At 38.7% G+C, this 23,516-nt stretch overlaps 3 protein-coding genes across 5 annotated transcripts; 2 read left to right on the top strand and 1 right to left on the bottom strand.

Annotated features, from left to right (window-relative positions):
• Positions 1-412: 412 nt before the first annotated feature.
• Positions 413-5,548, top strand: LOC149019884 (serine carboxypeptidase-like 45). Its single transcript, XM_089147888.1, has 10 exons — positions 413-824; positions 1,016-1,117; positions 1,249-1,344; positions 1,599-1,691; positions 1,782-1,861; positions 2,625-2,906; positions 3,023-3,147; positions 3,675-3,767; positions 3,865-3,982; positions 4,545-5,548. The coding sequence occupies exons 1-10, from the start codon at positions 572-574 to the stop codon at positions 4,692-4,694; spliced, it is 1,392 nt and encodes a 463-aa protein (XP_089004014.1). The 5' UTR covers positions 413-571; the 3' UTR covers positions 4,695-5,548.
• Positions 5,549-6,004: 456 nt separating this feature from the next.
• On the top strand, positions 6,005-20,737 carry LOC149019883 (dual specificity protein phosphatase PHS1-like). Of its 3 annotated transcripts, XM_089147885.1 has the most exons (12): positions 6,005-7,088; positions 7,198-7,293; positions 7,432-7,509; positions 7,623-7,765; positions 8,768-8,972; positions 9,732-9,908; positions 10,005-10,165; positions 10,775-11,810; positions 18,252-18,398; positions 18,472-18,699; positions 19,255-19,412; positions 19,705-20,737. In XM_089147885.1, the coding sequence occupies exons 2-12, from the start codon at positions 7,219-7,221 to the stop codon at positions 20,069-20,071; spliced, it is 2,775 nt and encodes a 924-aa protein (XP_089004011.1). In that variant the 5' UTR covers positions 6,005-7,088; positions 7,198-7,218; the 3' UTR covers positions 20,072-20,737. The 3 variants fall into 3 exon arrangements, with proteins under 3 accessions (XP_089004011.1, XP_089004010.1, XP_089004012.1); XM_089147884.1 differs by having other exon boundaries at positions 6,006-7,293; XM_089147886.1 differs by lacking the exon at positions 6,005-7,088 and having other exon boundaries at positions 7,257-7,333.
• A 23-nt stretch (positions 20,738-20,760) lies between these two features.
• LOC149019882 (zerumbone synthase-like) lies at positions 20,761-22,418 on the bottom strand. Its single transcript, XM_089147887.1, has 3 exons — positions 22,167-22,418; positions 21,980-22,069; positions 20,761-21,720 (listed from the first exon to the last, which is right to left on the bottom strand). The coding sequence occupies exons 1-3, from the start codon at positions 22,187-22,189 to the stop codon at positions 20,919-20,921; spliced, it is 915 nt and encodes a 304-aa protein (XP_089004013.1). The 5' UTR covers positions 22,190-22,418; the 3' UTR covers positions 20,761-20,918.
• Positions 22,419-23,516: the final 1,098 nt, after the last annotated feature.

The raw sequence follows: 23,516 nt of genomic DNA, 5'->3' as shown, positions 1-23,516 counted from the left end.
AGAGAGCACATTGTTCACCTGAAAGTGATCTAAATTCTATTATAACACTAAACATGACTATCACTGAATTTTTTCGGTTGATAATGAACAACACTTCTTAATAAAGAGGTTGTGGGATTGACTCTCCCAGTGGGGCTGGTGGTATGTTTATTTTTCATATCTCCTATATATATATTTAAAATAAAAATAAAAAGCACCCAACATGGCCCTACCAATGGAATCGGAATCAAGACGGATAGATGTGATTCACAAGCCGATTCCTAGATTTAAAAACCTTCCTCGGGATTCCATTTTCTCTTACCATACCGGCATACCCCATTATCCGTGTGACGCAGCTTCTCTTCTTAAGTCAGCGTATCCGCTTCCAACGACTATTTCTCGGTTCACATGACACTTTCAAATCTTAATCCTCTATTAATTACTTACTGTTGCTAAAGAAATTAATATGTAAAAGTTAGATTAACAGGGAGCTGCATCTTATTTAACATCACTTTCCCCCAGTAGCAGGCAGCAGCTACCTACTCTCTCCTGAAATTTTCTAAATTTCAGTCTATCTTCCTATCCAAAAATCATGCATTCTCTGCCATGGAAGACTATTGCTACTGCTGTAGCTTTGATTCAACTTTGTTTTTCAATGGAGGTAGAGTCTTCTCTATCACTGCCAGACAAAATCACTATGTTGCCTGGGCAACCCCAAGTCAGTTTCCAGCAGTTTTCAGGTTATGTTACAGTGGATGACAAGAAACACAGAGCTCTTTTCTACTACTTTGTGGAAGCAGAAACAGATCCAGCTTCAAAGCCTCTGGTTCTCTGGTTAAATGGAGGTTGGAATTTTCCCCTATGAGAAACGTTTTTATTAAGGGGGGGAGAGAGAGAGAGAGAGCGGCGGGGGAATGTGTGAAAAAGTTGCTTTTTGACCTCTTGAAGAAGGAAGAAAAATGCTTATTGAAATCTCCTCTCCAACCCCAACCCACCTCTCTCTCTTGAATTTAAAGTGTGTGATTTTCTGTTGCAGGGCCTGGTTGTTCTTCTCTTGGAGTTGGTGCATTCTCCGAAAATGGGCCTTTCAGGCCAAGTGGAGACATTTTGGTCAGAAATGAGTATAGCTGGAACCAAGGTTCGTTACTCATCAGAATTTCTTTTTGCTGCCTATGTTTTGTTTTGTGCAATCAAATGGGTGGTTAAGGTGGTGAACTGGAAAAAAAATTGGTCTCTTATTAGTTGTGATTATGATTGTATGAGTTGCAGAAGCAAATATGCTATACCTGGAAACACCTATCGGGGTTGGCTTTTCTTATTCAACTGATACATCGTCGTACGAGGCCGTGAATGATATGGTAACAGGCATGTCTCATGAACTTCAAGTCGGTGCCTTTATTTTTTTCTTTCTCATTCAAGAGTTACCAGTGTTCAAGAATTTCTTCTTAGAATTATTCTCTCTTTCCAATACGACTAGTTTTCAAGAATCTGTCCGGAAATATTTCCAATGATTGTTTAGCTCATGTACTTTGATGGGGGCAGCTGGGTCTTGAAAATGTGTTACTCGCGAATCTATTTTCTCGTCTTCTGAAACTTGGTTGGCATTTTGTTTTCTTAAGCCAGAGATAATCTTGTGTTCTTGCGACGGTGGCTTGTCAAATTCCCAGAATATAAGGACAGAGATCTGTTCATAACAGGGGAAAGCTATGCAGGTAGTTTTTCTCAGAAAGCTTCTTTTTCTCGGACAACTGTGGTGAGAAAACAAAACTGTGAAGCCTTGTTTCCTTGTTTTTTGTTCCCAGGCCACTATGTTCCTCAACTTGCGGAGCTCATGATTCAGTTCAATACGAAGGAGAAGTTGTTCAATCTGAAAGGAATTGCTGTGAGTATTTTAGTAAATATCTGTAACTTTCATGTTACAGTGAATAGAATTTCTGTTGAATGATGTTAAGCATGTCTCAAGTTCTTGGACCCGTTTTGAAGTTTGCCCCATCAAGACTGTTTTTTAGGGTGGTGGCCTGAATGACTTTTCTGAGAGGTCGGTGATGGTAGTGGAGGACCAAGCTGGTTCAGTCCAATGTGGGGGGAGTATTTAGTTGTTTATTGTCTTGTTATGGGAAAAGGTTATCTCGTATGTGAGCAAGTATAAAAAAGTGAGGTTTTGGGGTTTTCTTCTGTTATTTTTTGGTTACAGGTTCTGGGGTTTTCAAGTTTAAGTTTTCTTGGGAGAGTACTAGCTACAACATTTCATTACTCAGTGAATATTCTTCAGCTTGGCCCATGAACATAGCACATCATATTGATTGTGAACCACATTGAATTTGTGTCATCACTGCTCTGTTTTGTTTCTGGATGTTTTTTTTCCTTCCAGAGTGCATTAACATGTAATGTGAAACTTTGATTTTTAACACTTTCTTGCATGGATTGAGATGTTGGTAGCACAATGACAATTCATTTATCAAATAAATTGTCCCTGTAAATTTGCACTGTACATTATGTTTTAGACACCTTTGTCTTCTCTAATATCAATATTAGGATTAGGATCCTGTCTTCATCTTCTATTTACTCTCATTTACTGGTTCCTCACTTCATGATAATGATTTTGTTTGTCCAATTTTGAACTGATTCACATTCGCCTATGGCAGCTGGGCAATCCGTTGCTAGAATTTGCAACAGACTTCAATTCAAGAGCTGAATTCTTCTGGTCTCATGGGTTGCTATCAGATTCCACATACAGAATATTCACTTCAGCCTGTAACTACTCCCGGTATGTGAGTGAGTACTATAGAGGGTCAATTTCACCTATTTGCTCAAGAGTTATGAGCCAGGTGAGTAGAGAAACGAGTAGATTCGTGGACAAGTATGATGTCACACTTGATGTCTGCATGTCATCGGTGCTCGGCCAATCCAAAATTCTTAGTCCCCAAGTGAGTTGAATCCATGGTAGCCTCACTTTGCTTTCTCCACCTCCATTACTCTTTTGCATCTAAGTCTGCTGTACGTGCTCTTATCATTTTCCTTTGTCTATTACTGTGATCTGCAGCATGTTAAAGAGAGGATAGATGTCTGTATTGAAGACGAAACAGTAAATTATTTAAACAGACGGGATGTGCAGAAGGCTCTGCATGCACGTCTTGTAGGTGTGAAAAGATGGGCTGTTTGCAGCAAGTAACTCTCTTAACTCAAAAATAGAATGAGAGCAACTTAATTAATGTTATTCCATTTATGCTCATGTGCCAATGATCCAGACTGCTTATATATGGAACCCTTCTGCGAGAAAATGTCTATGATCTGGCAATCCTTGTGATTGTAATTCTGTTGATGGAAGTATTCAGACTGCTTTTGCATGATATTTTACCAGGGTGGACAACCATGCAATTTATATCTAGGATCAGAGGATTCCTTACTTTCTTAAAGGGGACTGCTGGATCCATCAATCTAGTTTGGCCTTAATATACTTGCCCAAATCATAGGACGAAGGCGGTACCATTAAGTTTTCTTGCTTACTAGAGAAAATTTTAAGCATTCCAAAGAAGTCAATTTATTGAAGGAAGATGAATAAAATTATTAACACAAGTATGTTACCCAGAAAAAGTAATTAATGCAACTCTAGGAGCTCTTTATATGTGAATTTTCTTGTGGAGAGCATTGTTATCTAGTGGTTGTTAAAAGCATTACTTTCATTATGATCGCAGTATTCTTGATTATGAGATGCTTAACTTGGAGATGCCAACAATTTCTATCTTGGGCTCTCTAATTGAGGCTGGAATTCCTGTCTTGGTTTACAGGTAATATTTGTTCCTTGAGTTTCCTTCATTGTCCTATAGAAGAACGCTGAGAAGTTATTATACCCAACAATGCTTATGCATCTTTCTTTAATTACAGTGGTGATCAAGATTCAGTTATTCCATTGACTGGGAGCCGGACACTGGTCCATGGCCTAGCAGAGAAGTTAGGCCTTAACACTACAGTACCCTACAGAGTTTGGTTTGGAAGGAAGCAGGTAAGTCTTGTACAAAAGTTATTTTCCTTCCTCTATGCATTAATTGTCTTGCTCTCACGATTTTCTTCAGAAGAAGGAAAATAAAATTAACCCAGAAAGGTTCAATCAACAATAGGAACAGCAATGATCTCCTGAAAATTTATCTCCTTGCTCATCTTCTTTCTAATTTGGTTCCTTCTTCTCTACTTCTGCTTCTTCCCTTCCAATTCCAACACGCACAGAACCATCCGATGGGAATTCACCTTAGAGTTCTTTCCAACATTTACAAAAACCATTGGGTTTTCTTTTTTGGGTAAAGAGATCCGCTAAAAATGGGTTTAGATCTGAATAATTTAAGGCTTTTTAATCTTAACTGCATATTTTGCATTTTCCGCGTGTCACTCATTGCTGCCGCACTGCTTAAAGTACATTACCAGCAGACGATTTTTTTTTCTATCAGAAGGTATAAAAAGACAATTAAAATCAGTTGGAATTCAATTTCAGCATTCGATTAGAATTTTAGAATAATAAACGGCCTCTAGTAAACTTGCTGACACTGCTTTAATTGGTTCTCTGAATTCAGGTTGGAGGATGGACACAGGTCTATGGTAATGTACTTTCATTTGCAACCATCAGAGGAGCTTCTCATGAAGCTCCATTCTCGCAACCAGAGAGATCACTTGTGCTATTCAAGGCATTTTTGGATGGCATACCTCTGCCAGAAGTATTCTGAGTTATCACTTGTGTAGGAAGTCATATAAATGTAAGTAAACTCTGGTGTTAAGTCAAATTTCAGTGGAGGCTAAATTGTAATCATCCTTTTTTGGGTCTGTCCATGTTGAACTGCAAGCCGGAAGAAATTTGTATAGATGGAAAATTGTTTATGATGATTTCAAACTACCAAAACATAAACTCCATAACCACAACAAAACCAAACCAAACTACGAGCAATTCATAACCAACCATATCCGCAGGGCCTGCAACAAACAGAAATAAATCAAGAAAAAATTTCACATCCAAATTGGGACCTTAAAAAGATTCATCTGCATAATCCAGGGACAAGTCCACCTTGCATGGTAGCTTTAGAGTACTTCAGAAGAATGGTATTGCTTTTTCGGGTAGGCCACTGAAATGGTAATTCAACAAAGTTCAGAATGGAACAAGTAATGGCAGTTGTAATCTAGCTAAAATCATACTTACAAAAGACCAAACATAATTAGGTTATGGAGATGAAGGGTCAAGTTCATGAAGAGAAACTTGGGATTAATTTTACAAACCTGATGTACTGCTTTGACATTCCTACAGCAGCAACCAGAGCCTAAATACAGTGAAATAGCTGCTGCAACTAGAGCTTGCCTTAATACACCTCTAGCAAGAGTTGGTTTAAGCATAATTGCTGTATCAAGTGCAGTACCTCTTGATCACGACTAGCATTATTTCACCTTCACTCTGTTTTACTTCATTGACCTTTGTTAATCTTTCCTCAGATTCACCTCCGCTACTCACTATCAACAATCAAACATATTATGTGTGCTTTTACTTCTTAAATACCTCGTTTTGATGATTGCTTTATACCAACATATTTTGATGAGCAATCCAAATAACCAGTTACCTAAGAGATGTGATGGAAATAGAGGGCTTTGGCCGTGTAATCCCATGATACAATGCAATTTAACTTGATGGATGAACTAGTTTATCAATCAAACCCACTATTATTACTAGGTGTTGTTAATTTCAATTAGTTTTATTTATCATTTTTTAATATTATCCCTACATTTTAAGGGGAAGAAGATGAAATGAGAAAGAAAGAATAAAATCACGAAAAATAATCATAAACGACAAAGAATGACGAGCATAAGGAAAGAACATGAAAAAGGAGAAAAAAAAATCATGCAGGAATAGAAGAAAAGTAATCGTAACAACGAATGACGAGCATTTAAGGTTTTTCTTTCAAGGATATCTTTGTCATTTAAAAAAAAATTAACTTAGGCTAGTTAGCTTATCTCAATACTTGACTTTGTTTTCAAGGGGTATCATTGGTATACTTTTTCTAATAGAGATGTAATTGATAAATTGAAATATTGAATAACTTTTGAGGCGGCATTACTGTTAGATGTTGGTGACGCTGAAAATATTTCCCAATTTAGTATTCCACTCCGATCTTCAATAAGGGCAGTCATTCACAAATTCGATTGCTCCAATTGCACTGAAAGTCTGAAATTGATCGAAAGGCTAGGTTAAACTTCGGTTCTAAAATCGAGAATAGATTGCTCAAATAGAAATGATGATCGTGCCTGATCTTAACACTGATCTATCCGCTTATTCATATTCCACTTACCAAAGGTCCTTAACTCTTCAAGCATTTTACCAACAAAAAAAAAAAACTCCAAGCATGATCGAATCGGGATGTGGTTACCGTTTTTGTCTCGATGACTACGATCAGTCTCTTGAAGTTGCACTAACTGCATGAAAATCTGAAATGACAATGGAAAGCCGAGATTGGATCATTCATGAAGAAGCTGGCAAAGAAGGTTGGAGTCACCATGTGACTCATGTGACTCAAATCCCTAAGAGTAGACTGACAGATCTAACTTCAGATTAAAAGAAACTATAATTGAAAGCAATCACATCAGAGTACCAGAATTTCTAAACTGGAGAGCCAGGCTAAGAATCTCGCAAGGGACATGAAAAACGCTAACCCTACCAATTCAGTTGGGAACTGGAGATTGCGTCCGATCCAATTTTCATAGCCCTTTCTTCAACTGATAAACGCATCTACACCAATGTATACTTGGCCAATTCTGTTCCAGAGATTCTACAGTTGTTGTATACATATTTGTCGAAATTCGTTTTTTCACCTTCCATTGTTTTTGTTAAACGTCTTTCTTCTGAGATCTCCTTGCTCCACCGATTCGTCTGCAATTCTCACGGGATCGGAAAGGCGTGAGAGTGAGTAGGACTGTTGATGTTTTCTTTTCAATATATCCAAAAGGAAAAGCCATCATCATCAACACCGCCACCAACTGGGAAAAGCGAGTGGGGGCAACCAAATTGCGAAGGCACCTTTTCTTCGCTGACTGCTAAAGGAGAGCGAACTTGACAGTGGTCACACACACGCCGTCATAACGTTCCGTGCTCAGCATTTTCAATTATTTTTTCTTTTTGTAGTTTTTAATTTGAATTTTGACGCCTTTCCTTCCCTGATCAACTTCAATCTAACTAAAAAAATGGTATAGGCAAAGAGGTAAAGGGAGAAAATGGCTGAAGAGGAAAAGGAAAAAGCTGCAATAATCACTCCAACTCCAGAAGAAGAACACTACAACCGCATCCAGGTATAGCGATCTGTGCCCTGAATCAAAGCATAACATGAATGTAGGGTTCTTCATGTCTATCTCCCGCTCGTGTTGTTCGATTTCTCGAAGTAAAAGCTTGCAATTTGAAATGCTTTTTCTTATGTTGTATACTATCAGGAGAGAAAGGAAGAGACGGACCCTAACCAATCGCCTGCCAACACCGACCTTCCGACTCCATTGACTGTCACGTCTCGTGTGAGTATTTGCGTGAAAGAAGAAACTAAGCGGAAAGCCTATTTTTCCTGTGTCTTGAAACCCGATGTTCATTTTTCTTGGGTTCACCCGATGTTCATTTTTCTTGGGTTCAGGTGTTGTTTCTGCTGGGTGACTTAGCAGCGGGTCCGGCTCATCGATTCACTCAATGGTTGGAATCTGTTCGTAAACGCAGCGGGAGTTACCGCTCTTCTGGCTTTCCTAATCGTCCTTTTAGACTTGAAACTATGCTAATGAGGTCTGTGTTTTAACCACACTGGCATTTTAGGTTTCCTTGATTTTGTTAATTCGGTTAAGATTTAACATTATTCATCCAAATATGTGTTTTGACCTTTGGTCGACCATGTTATCTGCATTTTGAGGGCGACAAGAATATGTTCAACACCGGATACAAGAAGCTAACTTTTCCCATAAATCTTCTTAGATAGGTCAAACAGGTAGGAAGTTCTCCCAGTTGTGGTTCGTTTCCACTCTTACATTCTAACAGCTCTATAACAAAAGAAAAACACTCAGCCTTATCTCAACAAAATGTAGTCTCTTACATGTATCATTGCCCTCCAATGAGATCTTTGAAGTCATACTTGATACAAGGCTCAGCTATAAATGCCCTTCCTCGTCACTTCTCTAAGGTCATTTCAGGTTCGCCCTTGGTTCTTTTAGTTCCGTGAATCTTGATCAAATTAGTGCAATTAGTGCTCTATACAGGTGCATCCAAAGATCTCCATATAGCTTTGCATGCCACCTCAAACGACTACTAGACGTATCAAAACAACTCATAAGTCATTCCTTACTTTATCCTTCCTAATTTTGCTTTTCATTTATCTCAACATCCTGATCTCAGTTACACTTAGTGTGTCTATGTGATGCTTCTTAACTGCCCAACATCCGCACAAAATATGTTAGCCAGTCATATGACTATCCTATAAAATTATCTTCAACACTCCAAAGACACTTTGCTATTTCATACATTCTGTTTTAATACTCTGAAATATTATCTTCTTTTTCAGCTTATTTGTTTATGATGACCATAGATTCGTAACGTTAATCACTTTGCCAGATCCCCTTCATGAGTTTTTACTTCCTCAGTATCCATCTAGTGTAAATGTAACCTAAGTTACACACCATATCCAGCTCTATGAATTAGTTTTTGTTTGATCGGCACAATTTCACCAGCCCTCCCCCCAAAAGAAAATGAAAGTATACTTGTTGACTAGATGTCATTTGGCTTTTACTCTTACAGTGAAGGGGAAGTAGTGGCTGACCCTATAAGTCCATTTCCTTGCAATCAAGCTCCAGAGATCAGTTTGTGGGAAAGACTTGGAAAGGCTTCTATGCTGGACATTGAATCCAGTGAATTTTCTTGGGATTTACTGTCTTCACTACACCGTACTGAACATGGTAGTAGCGCCGATCAATCTGAGGATGACGTGAATAAACCTCTTGAGGTATGCCTTGATTGTCTTCCTTTGCCTTGTGTTATGCTGAGCCTGTGTCTCATTTGCTTTGTAGGCAGCCCAATAAGAAGAAACAAAGATGGCTGGGCTGATTTTCTTCTGCCAGTTACCACCACCTGTATGGATTTGCCCATTCTTACCCATTTGGTGCCCTTGTAGATCACTCTAGGTGGTCCAATTCAGAGTTTCCACCTTGGAGGGTTATATATCTAATAAATGGACTATGAATGGTGCAGCCTAGGGATATTAAATGCATAGTCATGGCCAGTATTTCATTGTCACTTGGAGGGCCATTGCTTTAGCAGATGGTCAAATTGATGCTTCGAGATGAATGAAGCACTTCCATTATCATTGATCAGTTGTGTTGCCAATGTACCGTTTGATGCATAATCATGGCCAGTATTTCATTGTCATTTGGAGGGCTACTGCTTAGCAGATAGTCCAATTGAGGCTTGTAGATGAATGCAGAATTTTGGCTATCATTGATCAGTTGTGTTGCCAATCTACATTTTTGTCTTCATATTTTGTTGAAGTTCTCCGCGCTTTTCCCACCAATTTTGTTCTGCTTGCTGACAACTTAAAACTAAGACTTAGCTATCCTCTGATCATTTATGTCACAAATGTATATCTTTATCGTCATATTTTGTTTAAGTTTCCGAAGCTTTCCCACCTAATTTTGTTCTCCCTTGTTGACAACTCAAAAGTAAGAGTTAGCTATCCTCTGATCTGCATCTGTTTGATTGGTTGCAGGTCACTGTAAATTCTGGGGGTGTTGTTTTCTTTGCTCTGTTCAACAGACCCGATAATGATGATTCCCTGACAAAAGAAACAGCCGCTGTCATAAAGATATCCTCTTCAAGGATGGCAACACAATCCGAACGCCTGGGTTATGAATTTGCTAAATGGCTAGGAGTCTGCACTCCACAAGTTCTGTCTTCTACTTCAGCAGTTCTTTTCGATCTGTACCACATAGAAGCTCAGTTCTTATCACTATTCCTAAAACAATTCAGTTGAATGTTGCAGGCTAGAGTCATCCACAATTCTAGCCCAGAATGGCAACAGATAAAGGATGCAGCAGAAAAAGCAAGGGATGTTGCAATATCAGAGAGAGACGAAGTTGGTGATGTTACATGTTCAGAGCTGTCGGAAGCCCTCGAATTAAGCCGGTGCCTTCTTCTAATGAAGTACAAACAGAACCTGATCTTATAGTGGACAAGATTTTATTTGACAAGCAGCAGTGTACAGATTTTTGCTTCCTTCGCCAGCCGCCTGCATTGAGAAAATATGGAAGGAGGGTGGGCGGACCACTCAATCAGCTGGCACCACTTGGATTAGTCATCTCTTAACTTGGTGTAGGTTTTACCTCTGGCTAGGAGCCTAGGAGATCTCCAAGGTGGGACGATATGACTGAGTGGTTCAGCCCTATATGTTCACCCCATGGAGAAAGTCAGGAAGCAAACATGGATACCAGCCTCTTGATATTGTTTAAATAGTCAGATTTACTGATTTTGGGAATAAATTCCTCCTAAAAGTGTTTTGACTGCCCATCAAGCTCTTGACTGTATATGCCAGGTGAATGGTGCAAGCATTGAGAGCATGTACCTGTAACCTGTTAACATCTTATTGTCAAGACCTGACCATGGACTTCTCCAGTCACCTCATATGACATGGGCTGTTGAGGCAGATGGTACAGTGACATTTCATGCGGGGAAGGCACTGTATGCTGCTGCATTGTAGTGAACATTTTGACAGGTATTTTTAGATTATTTAAAACCTTTGATATGTTTTTGCAGTTATGTGCATGGATCTTCTCTGCTTGAAAGTTCAGATGCATTTGATTCACCGGAAGCTGCTGAAACAACAGCAAGAGCCCTTGGCAGGATCTTAATGTTGGACCTGGTCATCAGAAATGAAGATAGGTTGCCTTGTCGTCAGCTCGGTTGGCGGGGGAATTCTGCAAATTTATTGTTTACTGACAGGGCTACCTTTTCAAATCTAGATATAGGTGCATGGGAGGCCTTTGATTCTGCAAATCGTCGATACGGGCCAAGAGTAGCGTTGGCTCTTCAGAAGGAAAGAAGGGCCAAATCAGGAGATATCAAATTGAACCCTCATAACCATGAGTTAATATCTCAAAGCTCTGATGTTTCTGATCTTATGGACTCACCACATTCTAGCAGCATGAGCATAACAAGCCAGTTATCTGCTGAAGTAAAGCTCAGTGATTGTCATATAATTGCAATTGATTCTGGCATTCCTCGCAGACCTCCTGCAGGAAAACGTGCAAATGACCAAGCAAACTATCCTAAGCTAGTTGAGCTTCTTCTTAATAGTTCCGAGTATTGTTCTAGCCTCCTTTATGATATAACTGGAGGAAAATTAGGATCTCCTTCAGCAGAAGAGCCTGATGCACCTTCTGAGGCATCTTACTCTAACAGCGGAGCAGTTGTTAATGGATTTAGAAGAGGGTTTCGTGCAGCACTAAGGGATTTGCAGGGATTCCATATATTCCTTCTCACACTTCATCAAAAGTTGGAAAGCCTGTTGCGAGCGTTTATGGATATTACGAATAAATGTTCATCAGGAGATTTCGACAAGGATGATTCAGTTGTTCATGAATCCCCCGGAGGTAAGGAACATGTCAGTAATGATATGGCCGTGGATTTGGGTGATTCAGAATTGCCGAGAACAACTCCAAGGACATTGCTCGACTCTGCTTCTCCTAGCTCACGTGAAGGCTGGCATGGGAAATTCTGTAAAGGGGGCACAGAGCCTCTTCGTAGCTTGCGCTTGACTGCAAAACTTCGTGACTTCAATAAATATGCCAAGGTATGTGATGTTATGGAAGAATATTGTGGTTCCAAGATTAAACAAGGACATGGCTGCTTTTTTATTTCCCTAAAATTCTATTTATTATTTGAATATGGATGGTTCAGTCTGAAACTGTAAGTTTTCATTCTATAGGTATAATAGTAATTAACATTAATTGCATCTTTTTTTGAAAAAAAAAGCTCATAATTAATTGATTACTGTTACCGAAAGGTAACAATTAATTGGTTATTAAAATGTAAATGGATTTGTCTAACAAAAAAATTATTATTCTAATTAGTCACCAATCAAATACTTCATATGTTTCATTTGGCATTGCATTTGAAAGAAAGATAATTATTTAGCCTAAGAATAAGAATCATGAGAATACCTTTGACATATAAGGTCTTTAACACCATCAACTCCTCTTCTCAATATACAGCCACTAATCATATTTTTTTTGGATGAATAAATAATATATTAAGGCAACGATGAGAAACACAAAGGAAATACAAATGAGCTAATAAAGCAGGGGGGAGCAAGAAGCTCAGGGGGGAGATGATAGAGCAGCTGAGACCCCAGGAACTAACAATAAGTCTATTTCGGGGTTGTCGGCAAACAGGGGGATGGGGGAGGGAAAGAAGCCACGACGAAACATCAAAGAAGATGGCTTTCCAAATCGAGTCAAATGATTGGGATTTGGCAGTCCATCTTCTAAGGTTGCGCTCCCACCAAATGTGGTGGATGACGGCACAAAAGACGAGCTTGCCTAGACGATCACAAATAGAATGGCCAGAGAAGCTTCTCGAGAACCACGTCCAATCCCAAACAAATCCATACGAGCGTCTCGAGCGGGGCCAAATGGATGCAAGGGCTCTATCCCAAATGGGACGGGAAAAGGGGCAATAGAAAAAAAGGTGGTTGATGTCCTCGAACCATTCCCAGCAAAGGTCACAGCTTGGGTTAGCGGGGATATGGCGGCTAATGAGGAAAGATTGGTAGGGAGAGCAAGGTTGAGGGCTCTCAAAGGGTGAGGGAGTGACGGGGGATGTGACCTTTGAACCAAACTAGGTGGGACCAAGGGACAGGGGGATGAGGGGAGCAGAGGAGATTCCAAGCTGAGGAGGAAGAAAAGGATTTGGAAGGCGAAGGGGACCAAATGGTGGTATCACAATGATGGTTTAGGATAGGGGGGAGTGCATTCCAGACATGTGTGAGACTAGGGTGGGGGAGAGGGGACCATACTCCTTGGAAGATGAAAGTGTCAAGGGTGGCAGACTTGGGGATACGGGTTTCATAGACTGAGCAGGGACCAAGTAGGGTGAAGAGAATGCCCAACGGATGCCAAGGGTCTAGCCAGAAGAGGGTAGATGAGCCACTAATCATATTATTTACATCATTATATTATTATTTTTTATTTTTTATTATCGGGAAATCTACCAAAATCATACAAACAATTGATACCCATGAGCATTGAGCCATCTTGAAAGTCATTTTCCTCTGCATATTTTGTCATGATACCCAAGTATGCTGAATAAAAAAGCTCCAGAAAAATCAGAACTAAAAAATAAAAAACTACTTAGCTTGTTTTTTCTGTGATTTTAATTTCTAGATTCTAATTGATTTGAGATTGAGGAAGCCAATCCCTTGTTGTATTCCTGATTCTTCAACGTCATGTTTCTCACCCTTAGATAACACAAGACACCAAAATTGCTTTTTAAAGAAGTTAAAAGAGAATTTTCACCAGTGCATTTTATCTTATTGTATTCACAAAACTGACGAGTACCAATGCAAAAATAAATAACTAAATAAAGAGTAACTCATATCATGAAGTTGCGAACAAGATGATCATTTGAATCTTGATGCAGTTTCTTTCCACCATACTATGACTTACAGGCTCAACAGGCAAAACATTTATAATCATTTGAAAGCTTTCTCTTGCTTCAAACCATTTCTTCTTCTTTCTTTCTCTCTCTCTCTCTCTCTCTCTCTCTCTCTCTCTCTCTCTCTCTCTCTCTCTCTCTCTGGAGGGAATGCTTTGACTACCTCTAAGCTATTTCTTCTCCATCATCCATTTGTACTCTATTTTTTATTATAGTTAACCAACAACAACAATAAGCCTTGTCCCAACTAAATGGGGTCAGCTACATTGATTCTTGCCTTCCAATCAGTATACTGCACCTACCAAAATTGTTAATTAATCTTTTTTTTATTTGGATTAAATTTATCTATTTTCTATTTATCCTTTCTCCATGATGTCTTGGTCCTCGTTCTTTCTTTAACTGTCCTTCATGCTCGATCTCCCACTCACTTGATACTCCATCTTTCTTTAACTCCATCTCAAATTGCTTCACTTAAAATTTGTTGTCCTCTCTATGATCTACTCTCGCCTTTTTCTCTAATGTGTCAACGCATAGCTGCATGTTTATTTTGCACATTCATGATTTGTGCACTTACTAATATGAAATACTGAAATAAATATGGCATTAAGTATGAAAAAAAAATTACTACTTCCAAGGGCTAATATATTAGAAAATGTGAAGTTCATTCATGTTGCTAGTATAATGGAGAGTTCATATGGTTCTACTTTGGAAAGATATATATATTGTCAACATACATGACCATTTGATCATTCAACATACCAATAACAATTCATTTGTCAAAGTCAACCTCCTCCTGAACCCACATATGGACTCATTCCCAAGCAGAGGCAGCCATCCAGATCATCACAACATCGGAAAGGTCACCAGCCCAACCTTCTCCAAAAGCTCCGCAGGACCACCTACCACTAGTCTTCGGCTAGAGGGGTTTATTGCACAAGCCAGGACACAGGCTCTTACTCATATTAGATTACATACCAATACGTGCATGTTCACAATGTATCTGATCTAATATTTACAATATCTAATGCAAATTCTGATATGTATTTTCATTTGTTACGTATTGTACTGATAGGAGGAGTCTCATAGGTATGTTGAGTTGGTGTCTTACTTTAAGTCATCACTGTAGGGAGTTAAGATATTATTAGTTACTTAATTGTTGAGTTGTTCTTATTTTTTAATTCAGCTGTAATTACAGTCTTGAGTATGTTCCTGTATATATGTGTGTAGATAAGTTGAAGAACAAGAGGTGGAGGGGTGGGATTGGAGAAGGGAAAGTTGTGGGTGAAGGGGAAAGAGATCTCACACACTTTCACGTAGTAAACCTAATAAACTTCTATTCAGTGTCTTCTATGCTGGTTACAATGCAATTATTTAAAAAGAACAACAAGAAGATTCCGCTTCTAATTACAAGTTGGAACTTGAACTCTAAATGCTACGTATTCAACCTAAGATAAATTAATGGCTGAAATGAATACTACTACAAAACCTGATACATTTCCCAACCCTTGTTCGACTAAAATGCCAGGTTGGACCAGTTCCATCGGGCTTTGAAGACCCAAAGGCTATCATGCTAATCTAACCAGTCAAGAGATACTGAATCAACTGCACCACATTAGGGTTGTTGAAAATTCTATTGTGGCCCTTTTGTTTCCCTTCATTCTTTTCATCATTTGTCTCCTGTCTCTTCTTCTAATTCCCTATTGTTGGTACTGCTTACAGGTTCCTGCATTGTTACTGAGCGTTTCTCCATTCATGTGAAATTTCCATGATTTTAACCAATCTAAGTGTACTTTTAATTTTGTTATGGTTGTGATGAGCATATGATACCAGTTGAAATTTTGAAAGGAAAAACTTTTTAGGATATGCTGAGAAGCTAAGTAATTGTACTTGCTGATCCTGTTCTGTTTCCTAATTTATTGAAGCTGCTGTAGTTACCTAATTTGTCAGTGACACTGATAAGAACCTTCAAAGTCTTACCAGCAGTCCCCACAAGTATCAAGAACAAGATAAATTTCACTAGATTTCACCATTCTAGAATTGTAAGAACAGCAATATGATAGCAGCTGATTTCATTGAAACAAATACTAATACTTCTCACAGACAATTACAGCCCTGCTTCTACTGAATAATATTCTAACATTCAAGAGGAAAACCCAGCAAAAACTCTGAAAACAATAACTATACCCAGTACCTTACCCAAGAGGTTCCCCTCTCCCAGCATGCTCTGCTAGCTCCTCACTTCCCTCCTCCCCCCCCCCCCCCCTTTTTCTTTTCCCAGCCTGTCCCTCCCATTCATAACCGAACATTCCTAACAAAGTCTTACGCCTTTTTCCAATCCTCTTTTGCCAGCTGGACTGTCTCCTCTGCATTTCTGCTCACAGCAGGGTAGTGGTTGCTGTCAAATAGAGGTTGGCCATCTGTCCTCTCTTTAATTCGAGGTTGATCCCCTGCAGCTGCTAAGAGTGATTCTATGTTCCTCCCCCTATTCTTGCGTTTGTACACCGGAGTTATGAGGGAGCTTATCAGGCACTCATGTCCTCCATGCCATTTCAGTTTTAGGTATTTTCCCTTCCTGGTTGCACCATATCACTTCATCTTGGAGAATTTGTTTGTTCAACATTCTTGGCACAGATTTGAGGAACATAAAAAGTTTGTACCACAAAAAAAAAAAAAGAAACAGAAAGCTGGGTAAAATGCCCATGAAACGATGACCTCCATCACCATCGCCACCACTGCCACTCTTTGAAGATGCATTTTATACAGATGTTACTGCAGAAAGAGTTTTCTTCCGGGTTTACCATATGATGTGTTGGTACAGAATTACTCCAAGATTCCAGTCAACACAAAAAGCTGTTGTCACTTGGAACCTGTTTTTTGAAAGAGAAAAGTTGCAATGCAGAGGCCAGTTGGTGGCTTATTGTTAACAATAATGGCCCTATGACCAAAAAAGAATCTCCAGTATTTTTTTTCCTAATCCCATCCTATATTTATAGTTTTCAATAGAAAATTTAAAAGAAATAGAACAGTGGAACCTACATTTAAGTATTTCTTTATTATATAATGTTTTAAGTGGTGGAATACCTGACGACTATGGTGTACTCCTGTTATGTGTGCGGAGAGAATGACAGCTTTCTAAATATATGAATGAACTGCTGTAGATATTATGGCCCTTTAAGCTGTTTTAGAAGACTGCCAAGCTTTATGGTATTCTAGATATACGTTGCAGCTTGTTTGATCTAAACTGCTACTTTCTACTTTAAAAGTGAATTATATACATGTGATGTAATAGTTTTATTAACAGAATCTGTTTGTTAATTTTACCACATATACCCTCCCTTATCCTGTCACCTCTCATTCAATTAAAAGAGAACCAAAGCAGATCCCTTATCAATAACCTCCACATAACCTCTGAAACAGCCTTCTGTGTATGCATGCAGTACTGTAAATGCATTCTTCCATTCATCATAAATTAAAATTGGGGAAACCCATTCTTTGCAAGGATTTGTGAACCTTGAAGTATGTTTTGCAATTGTGACATCTGATTCCTTCTAACAATTCATTTTGACATTCCACAACAACTTAAGATTTTCTTCAGAACATAATTAATTCTTTCTTCCATTCAGCATTCCAATGAATCATGACAAGTTTAATGAAATGTTCTCATTTTCAGGCTGTCCAAGATTAGAAATGTGAATTGAAGTTGATTTAACTTTTTGAGAAAAAGACTAATTAAGTTTGGATTGAAGAGTGAATAGAGTCATGCAGACAAGTAGGGTATAGTGGAACCATAATGTTGAAAGCCATGCTTGATGTTGAAGATTCACCATTGTGCAGGGCCATCTTGAATATCTTTTATTTTGAAGCACCACTGGTCATCAGTAATCATCTGATTCCTTGCATGAACAGATTTAGAGTCATGCAGACAAGTAGGGTATAGTGGAAGCATAATGTTGAAAACCATGCTTGATGCTGAAGATTCACCATTGTGCAGGGCCATCTTGAATTTATTTTGAAGCATTACTGGTCATCAGTAATCATCTGATTCCTGGCATGAACAGATTTACAGTCATCCATGTGTCAATTTGGCATGCCTATGTTTTTCTTATTTCATGATTTGTGGAGATTCTAATTTGTATATTGATCGGAAACTCTTATTGATTAATGGAATGATGGATCCCATATTGGATAACATACTACACATGCCGGATTCGCATAGGTACCTTCAGTTTCCTCACTTTAACTTAGTTGAGTGCCTTAGTATTCCAAAATCAGAATATGGCTCAAAACTGCCAATGCAATGAAAGTTATTTCATTAAAAATTCATGGAGTTGTAATCTAATTTCTTATTAAAACTAGGTGTAGTTCAGCTGTGTGAGAAACTTGTCTCTTCGTTGCTTTGCAGGATTTGAGCCTTGTCCTTTCGACGAACCAATTATGTATAGTCATAAGAAGATAGACCTATGCATCTTTCTTTTTTCCTGTATAATTTGCAGTTGAACACCCTATAATCTCTATGTCAACTATAGATTCCAAATGAAAGAAGTCAAATAATCAAAGGTGTGTTCACTTTTGTACTCAGGTTGACGCAGAATTGAACAAAGACTTGGAACAGTGGAATGAATTACTGCGAACAGATGCTGTTAAACTATGCCTGGACAATAATTTCAATACTGGATTTTTTGAGGCGAGTGATACTAATAGTGTCGTTGATGCATATGAGTTGAAGGTGATAATCTCCATCCAGTTAATCTTGTTTATTATTACAGAACAAAGTGTAATAAAAATGGATTCCCTTACAGGTCAGACTGGACCACATCCTTGAGAGGATAATGATTATATCTGATGCTGCCAACACAGAGAAGCCATCTTCAATCACGTCTAAATTGTTCATTGGTGGAGCTTTGGCTGCAAGATCTGCATATACGCTTCAACATTTTGGCATCACACATATTCTTTGCTTGTGCTCAAATGAAATTGGACAATCAGATTCTCAGTATCCTGACCTTTTTCAATACAAGAATTTCTCTGTAATAGTTTTTTTCCTCTTTCTTTACTGTTCTTAAAATTGTCTTGTATGGGTTTGCTCTTGTTTCACTTTTACATAAATCTGACCAAAATCAACACCAGTACTCTTGAACTCTTTTGCTTCACCATGTCTAACAGCTCAAATTGTATATGAAGAGAGTATCTGCCAACTCCACTATTGGTTTCTGAATCAACTACCCTAGCTGTACAATCTGCTAGACCAAACAGATAGGTTTTGTCTGAAAAGAGACACAAGGTTGACCCACTTTTTTTGGAGTCTGGGTTGTTAGCTGGGTTATCAAGATGGGACTTGCCCCATTTTCCTCAATATATTTAGGTTTACTAAAGCATACTTCCTTGCGGAATTTCTAAGACTTGATTGAATTATCACTCCAGGCTGCTTAGGTGAAACAAATTTAGATATGTATTTGCTTAGATGAAACAAACATTTAGATTAGTAGCTCTCAAGTCTTAACCTCGTAGAACAATTTCATCAGTTAATTGCCATTCCAATGTTCTACTTGCTACTAATGAAACTAAGTGTCCCTTTTGTACAGATAAGTGATAATGATAATGCAAATATCAGCAGCATCTTTGAAGAAGCTTCTGAATTTATTGATCATGTGGAGCAGTCAAGTGGGAAGGTTCTTGTTCACTGTTTTGAAGGGAAAAGTAGAAGCGCCACCGTGGTTCTTGCTTATTTAATGCTGAAGAAGTAAGTAAACATGCCTGAGGTTGCAAGAAATAGACAACTGTTTTGCATGCTTATATGTTTTACCCACAAAACTTCATACCATGGGTTTAGAACCTAACATTAGGCAGTGAGATAATTTAGCCGAAATATACCATATTGAAGAATTATTTTATAATTCTGTGATTTGATGTGTACCTGTTGGCCCTTTTAAAAATATTTCCCTGATCACTTTGTAACTCAGATTCCCATCTATCACAGTTTTATTATGTTATGGTATTTGTAGTAGAGTTTATTAGTATTACCTTTGTTGCAGGAACTTCACTTTATTGGCAGCATGGAACCTCCTAAAAAAGGCTCACCGCCGAGCCCAGCCAAATGATGGTTTCGCAAAGATTCTTTTGGATCTTGATAAGAAACTGCATGGGAAGGTTTCGATGGAATGGCAGCAACGGAGACCAATGATGAAGGTGTGCCCAATCTGTAGGAAGAATGTAGGCCTAAGCAGTTCCTCACTAAAGCTTCATTTGCAGAAGGCACACAAGAGGCTTTCCTCTGGGAGTGTGGACAGTGCTATGACGATGGAAATACAGAAGGCTTTGAATACACTCCAGTTGAGCCGTGGTGGGCGTGTCGTTCCATCTCAACGGTCCCATTCAATGAGTAATGTATCTGATGAATAATTTTTCCAATCACAACTTACGATGCCAAAGAAAATTATTTAGGCTGCTCCATTGACGGTTGAACATAACTCTAGTTGAATCAGCATCATGTATCAGCAGTCTCATTTTTTTATCCTTGAAATTAAATTACCTGTCTGAGGGTGTTTCATGAGGTTTATGAACAGCCATGCTATAAGGTCGATCCCAAAAGTCAGCCTCTTTTTTTAATTTTTAATTTTTAATTTTTGGATGGAGAAGCCGAAATTTCTTGTAATGGTGACCGGCATCGGATATTGTTGCTAGAATGATGGATTTGTAAATAATTTTTCTTTAGTGTTGTTGTTTTATAGTTGAATTTTTATATGACATAGTCACAGAGGCAGCTCTTTGTATATTCAAAATTCAAATAGTTGAAACTTAAAAAGACAGTTTTATTCAGAGGGTGTACCCAGTTCATGAACTCTCACAGGCTTCCATGCAGTTAACCCAGTACTGTTCTGGCTATTCTCCCAAACTCGAAGCTAAACTTCTTTGTTGCGATGGAAAAGCATGTTTTGATATATTGGGTTAGATATGTTTCAAGACTTTCGATCCAATGTTGAGATACTATTTTTGATCAACTTATTCGCATTTATTGCACATTTATGTATACGTATTTCTAGCAAAATTGAAACGAAGTTTAGTAACTAAGGCACACAATGTTGAGATACTGTTTTTGATAATCATGCACCAAACAAAACCCAATAATTTTAGAATCATTTCCAGTTAACTTCAACCTTCCCTTCTCACCTATACAAGGTTCAAACTAGAAACAAAGAAAAGCCAGAGAAACATCTGGTTTGCAAAGCACAGTAGTTGAACCCAGATCCTATAGTTGATCAGGTAACGGGAAACGCAGATGCTTAAAGCAAGTGAATCCTCCATCAACAACAAGGTTATGACCTGAAACGTACTTGGCATCATCAGATGCTAAATACACAGCAGCCCTAGCCACGTCCACCTCTTCACATCTTGAACCCTTGAGCTCCCCAAGCCCATCCACAATCTCCATTATCCGTTCGTGCCCTCCACCTGTGTAAATAGCTCCCAACTGAGCCATGACAAGTGGAGTGGGGACCACAAAGGGTGATATGCAGTTGACGCGGACCCCATGCCTGCACAGCTCACTGGCTACAGACTTGACTATCCCTGGAATTGCAAACTTGGATATTGTGTAGGGATGGGGGCCCAGCCCAGCCAAAAGCCCACTGATGCTAGCCGTGCAAAGGATAGAGCCTGAGTTGCTTGGCACCATTACCCTGGCAGCGTGTTTGATGCCGGCGATGGTGCCACGGACGTTAATCGCCATGACATGATCAAATTGATCAAGGTCCAGATCGGCGATGCTCGGCGGCATTGACAATCCGGCAATTCCGGCACTGTTGTACATGACATCAAGTCTACCGTGACGGTCCACGGCCAAGTCCACGGCATCTGCTACCTGGGCTTCTAGGGTGACATCACAAGGGACAAAGTGGGCTTGAGGTCCTAGATCATGGACCGCTATTGGGCCTAGTTGGGTATCAATGTCAGCGATGATCACTTTTGCTCCCTCTTGGATGAACTCACGGGCCGTTGCCTTGCCAAGCCCACTTGCTCCACCGGTTACGAGTGCAACCTTGCCTTCCAACCTGCACCACCACCACCACCACCACCACAGAATTACATTTTCAGACTATGAAAGAGAGATAATTCGGATACGAGAGATGAAAACAAGTTCCAACTTCCAAGAGAAGAACAAGGATAAACTCTGTTTTTAGTTATTCTCTATCTAATGAAAATGAAGATTTTGAAATTTTTTTATTTTTTTTGGTAATGAAGATTTTGAAATTTGAAAACAATAAAATCTGACTACTGTAGTCCGAAATACTGAAGAACAAGAAACCTTACCGCCCTACCCCTCGTCCGTTTGATGCAAAACCTACACGCTTCTCCAACAACTTTGCAGCGGTCAACTTCAAATCTCTAAATGAACGAATCCTGATTTACATGAACAGATAGAGATTACACTTGTGATTCATTGCAGAGAACTGAAGATGATGATTCTATAAGTTGAAGGTAGAGAGGATTTACTAACCTGCAGGAAACAGGACTCGGCATCTCGTTTAGCAGAAGAGCTAAAAAGAAAAACCAAAGTTTTGAGATCTCTTATCCTCTGAGCTGAACGAAGTGTGGAAATTTCTTCTTTCCCTTTTTCCTTTGGTTCGGGCTCAAATCCATATCTGATTATTTATAAGATGAGCAGAGCCAGAGGAGGATTCATATATCTCTGCTACCACACGCATTCCCATGCGAAGGCCCGGAAGAAAAGGCTCGATCAGTTATTACTTTGCAAAGACTTTTTAACTCCGTTAAGAAGACTCAGATGAAGGTTTTAATTATTTGGATTTGTAGAATATTATGACATAATTATTTAGATTTATAGGAATATTATGACATGATACAGTGACACATGACAGAGCTGTGCGTGCTAGTTGGGCCTCATTAATTGCGTGCAACAGATGGACCATCCCACCATTTTACTGTGCTATCAAGTATCAACACCAACATGTTATGTTTCAAATGGTCAATCCCTCTTGGTTCAAATGGCCGGTTCAGTGACTTGGACCAATTTAATTTATTGGGTCTAGTCTCTTTGGTACTTCATCACTGCAAGCTATATATGGCCCTTTATTGGGCCAGCTCTCTTTTGGGATTTGAAATCTTCAAATTGTATCAGTGTTTTGACATCAAATTTTAGATATTTAGTCAGTACATTAAGAGTTTTGAAGCTAATAAAATAAACTGAGTCAAGTGCTTTAATCTATTTCATACTAGTCTGGTTCAATTTGTATTCATGCATCAAATTGGATCGCATTAAACACATGAGATAGTCCTTAAAATCCGTACCCAATAGAAGATAAAATAAAATTGATTTGAGTTCATCGGCCAAAACCCTGTAAGTAAAACGCACTCCAATCATTATCTTCTTTTATATAAATTAATTATGTCATTGTCGTTCTTATGAATTCTTAATTATTTTGTTTATATAATATTTGTGGTTGGAGGGAGGTAGTAGGAAATTCAGAAGATGCCACAATCCAGATTGGCAACAGAACAGACCAACAACTTTGAGCTTTACATTTTGTTGACCAATGCATGAGTTCAGACGCATTGAGGGTTGTTTAATTTTAATTTCCAAATGAGGGGTTCAAGCTAATTTTAGCTTTGGACAAAAAACCCATTATTTTGGATTTTTCAAATTATACTAATGCTTGTATTGTTCACGTGAAATGTCCATATCAATTTCTTTTGCTACTTATCCAAGGAAGAAATTTTCATTTACCAACAAAAAAATGAAGATTTTTTTTGAATTTAGGTCTTAATTATAAGATCAAAAGGGTTGGTTTGTAGGTAGACCCATTCATGAATTATTATGAGAAAATTT

Source organism: Hakea prostrata, chromosome 3 (genome assembly GCF_041222555.1).
Source record: "Hakea prostrata isolate BN-2017 chromosome 3, UWA_Hpros_2, whole genome shotgun sequence".
Classification (NCBI taxonomy): Eukaryota; Viridiplantae; Streptophyta; class Magnoliopsida; order Proteales; family Proteaceae; genus Hakea; species Hakea prostrata.
This window is presented reverse-complemented; position numbering and strand designations above follow the sequence as displayed.

What these genes read in the sequence shown, in the direction of transcription:
- LOC149019884 (XM_089147888.1), top strand. Translation starts at nt 572, where the DNA reads ATGCATTCTCTGCCATGGAAGACTATTGCTACTGCTGTAGCTTTGATT. An exon ending in TGAGTATAGCTGGAACCAAG is followed by an intron (nt 1,118 to 1,248) that starts GTTCGTTACTCA and finishes TATGAGTTGCAG; the next exon opens with AAGCAAATATGCTATACCTG. An exon ending in CGTGAATGATATGGTAACAG is followed by an intron (nt 1,345 to 1,598) that starts GCATGTCTCATG and finishes TGTTTTCTTAAG; the next exon opens with CCAGAGATAATCTTGTGTTC.
- LOC149019883 (XM_089147885.1), top strand. Translation starts at nt 7,219, where the DNA reads ATGGCTGAAGAGGAAAAGGAAAAAGCTGCAATAATCACTCCAACTCCA. An exon ending in ACGTGAATAAACCTCTTGAG is followed by an intron (nt 8,973 to 9,731) that starts GTATGCCTTGAT and finishes GATTGGTTGCAG; the next exon opens with GTCACTGTAAATTCTGGGGG. An exon ending in ACTTCAATAAATATGCCAAG is followed by an intron (nt 11,811 to 18,251) that starts GTATGTGATGTT and finishes TTTTGTACTCAG; the next exon opens with GTTGACGCAGAATTGAACAA.
- LOC149019882 (XM_089147887.1), bottom strand. Translation starts at nt 22,189, where the DNA reads ATGCCGAGTCCTGTTTCCTGCAG. An exon ending in CCGAGTCCTGTTTCCTGCAG is followed by an intron (nt 22,070 to 22,166) that starts GTTAGTAAATCC and finishes CATGTAAATCAG; the next exon opens with GATTCGTTCATTTAGAGATT. An exon ending in AACGGACGAGGGGTAGGGCG is followed by an intron (nt 21,721 to 21,979) that starts GTAAGGTTTCTT and finishes GTGGTGGTGCAG; the next exon opens with GTTGGAAGGCAAGGTTGCAC.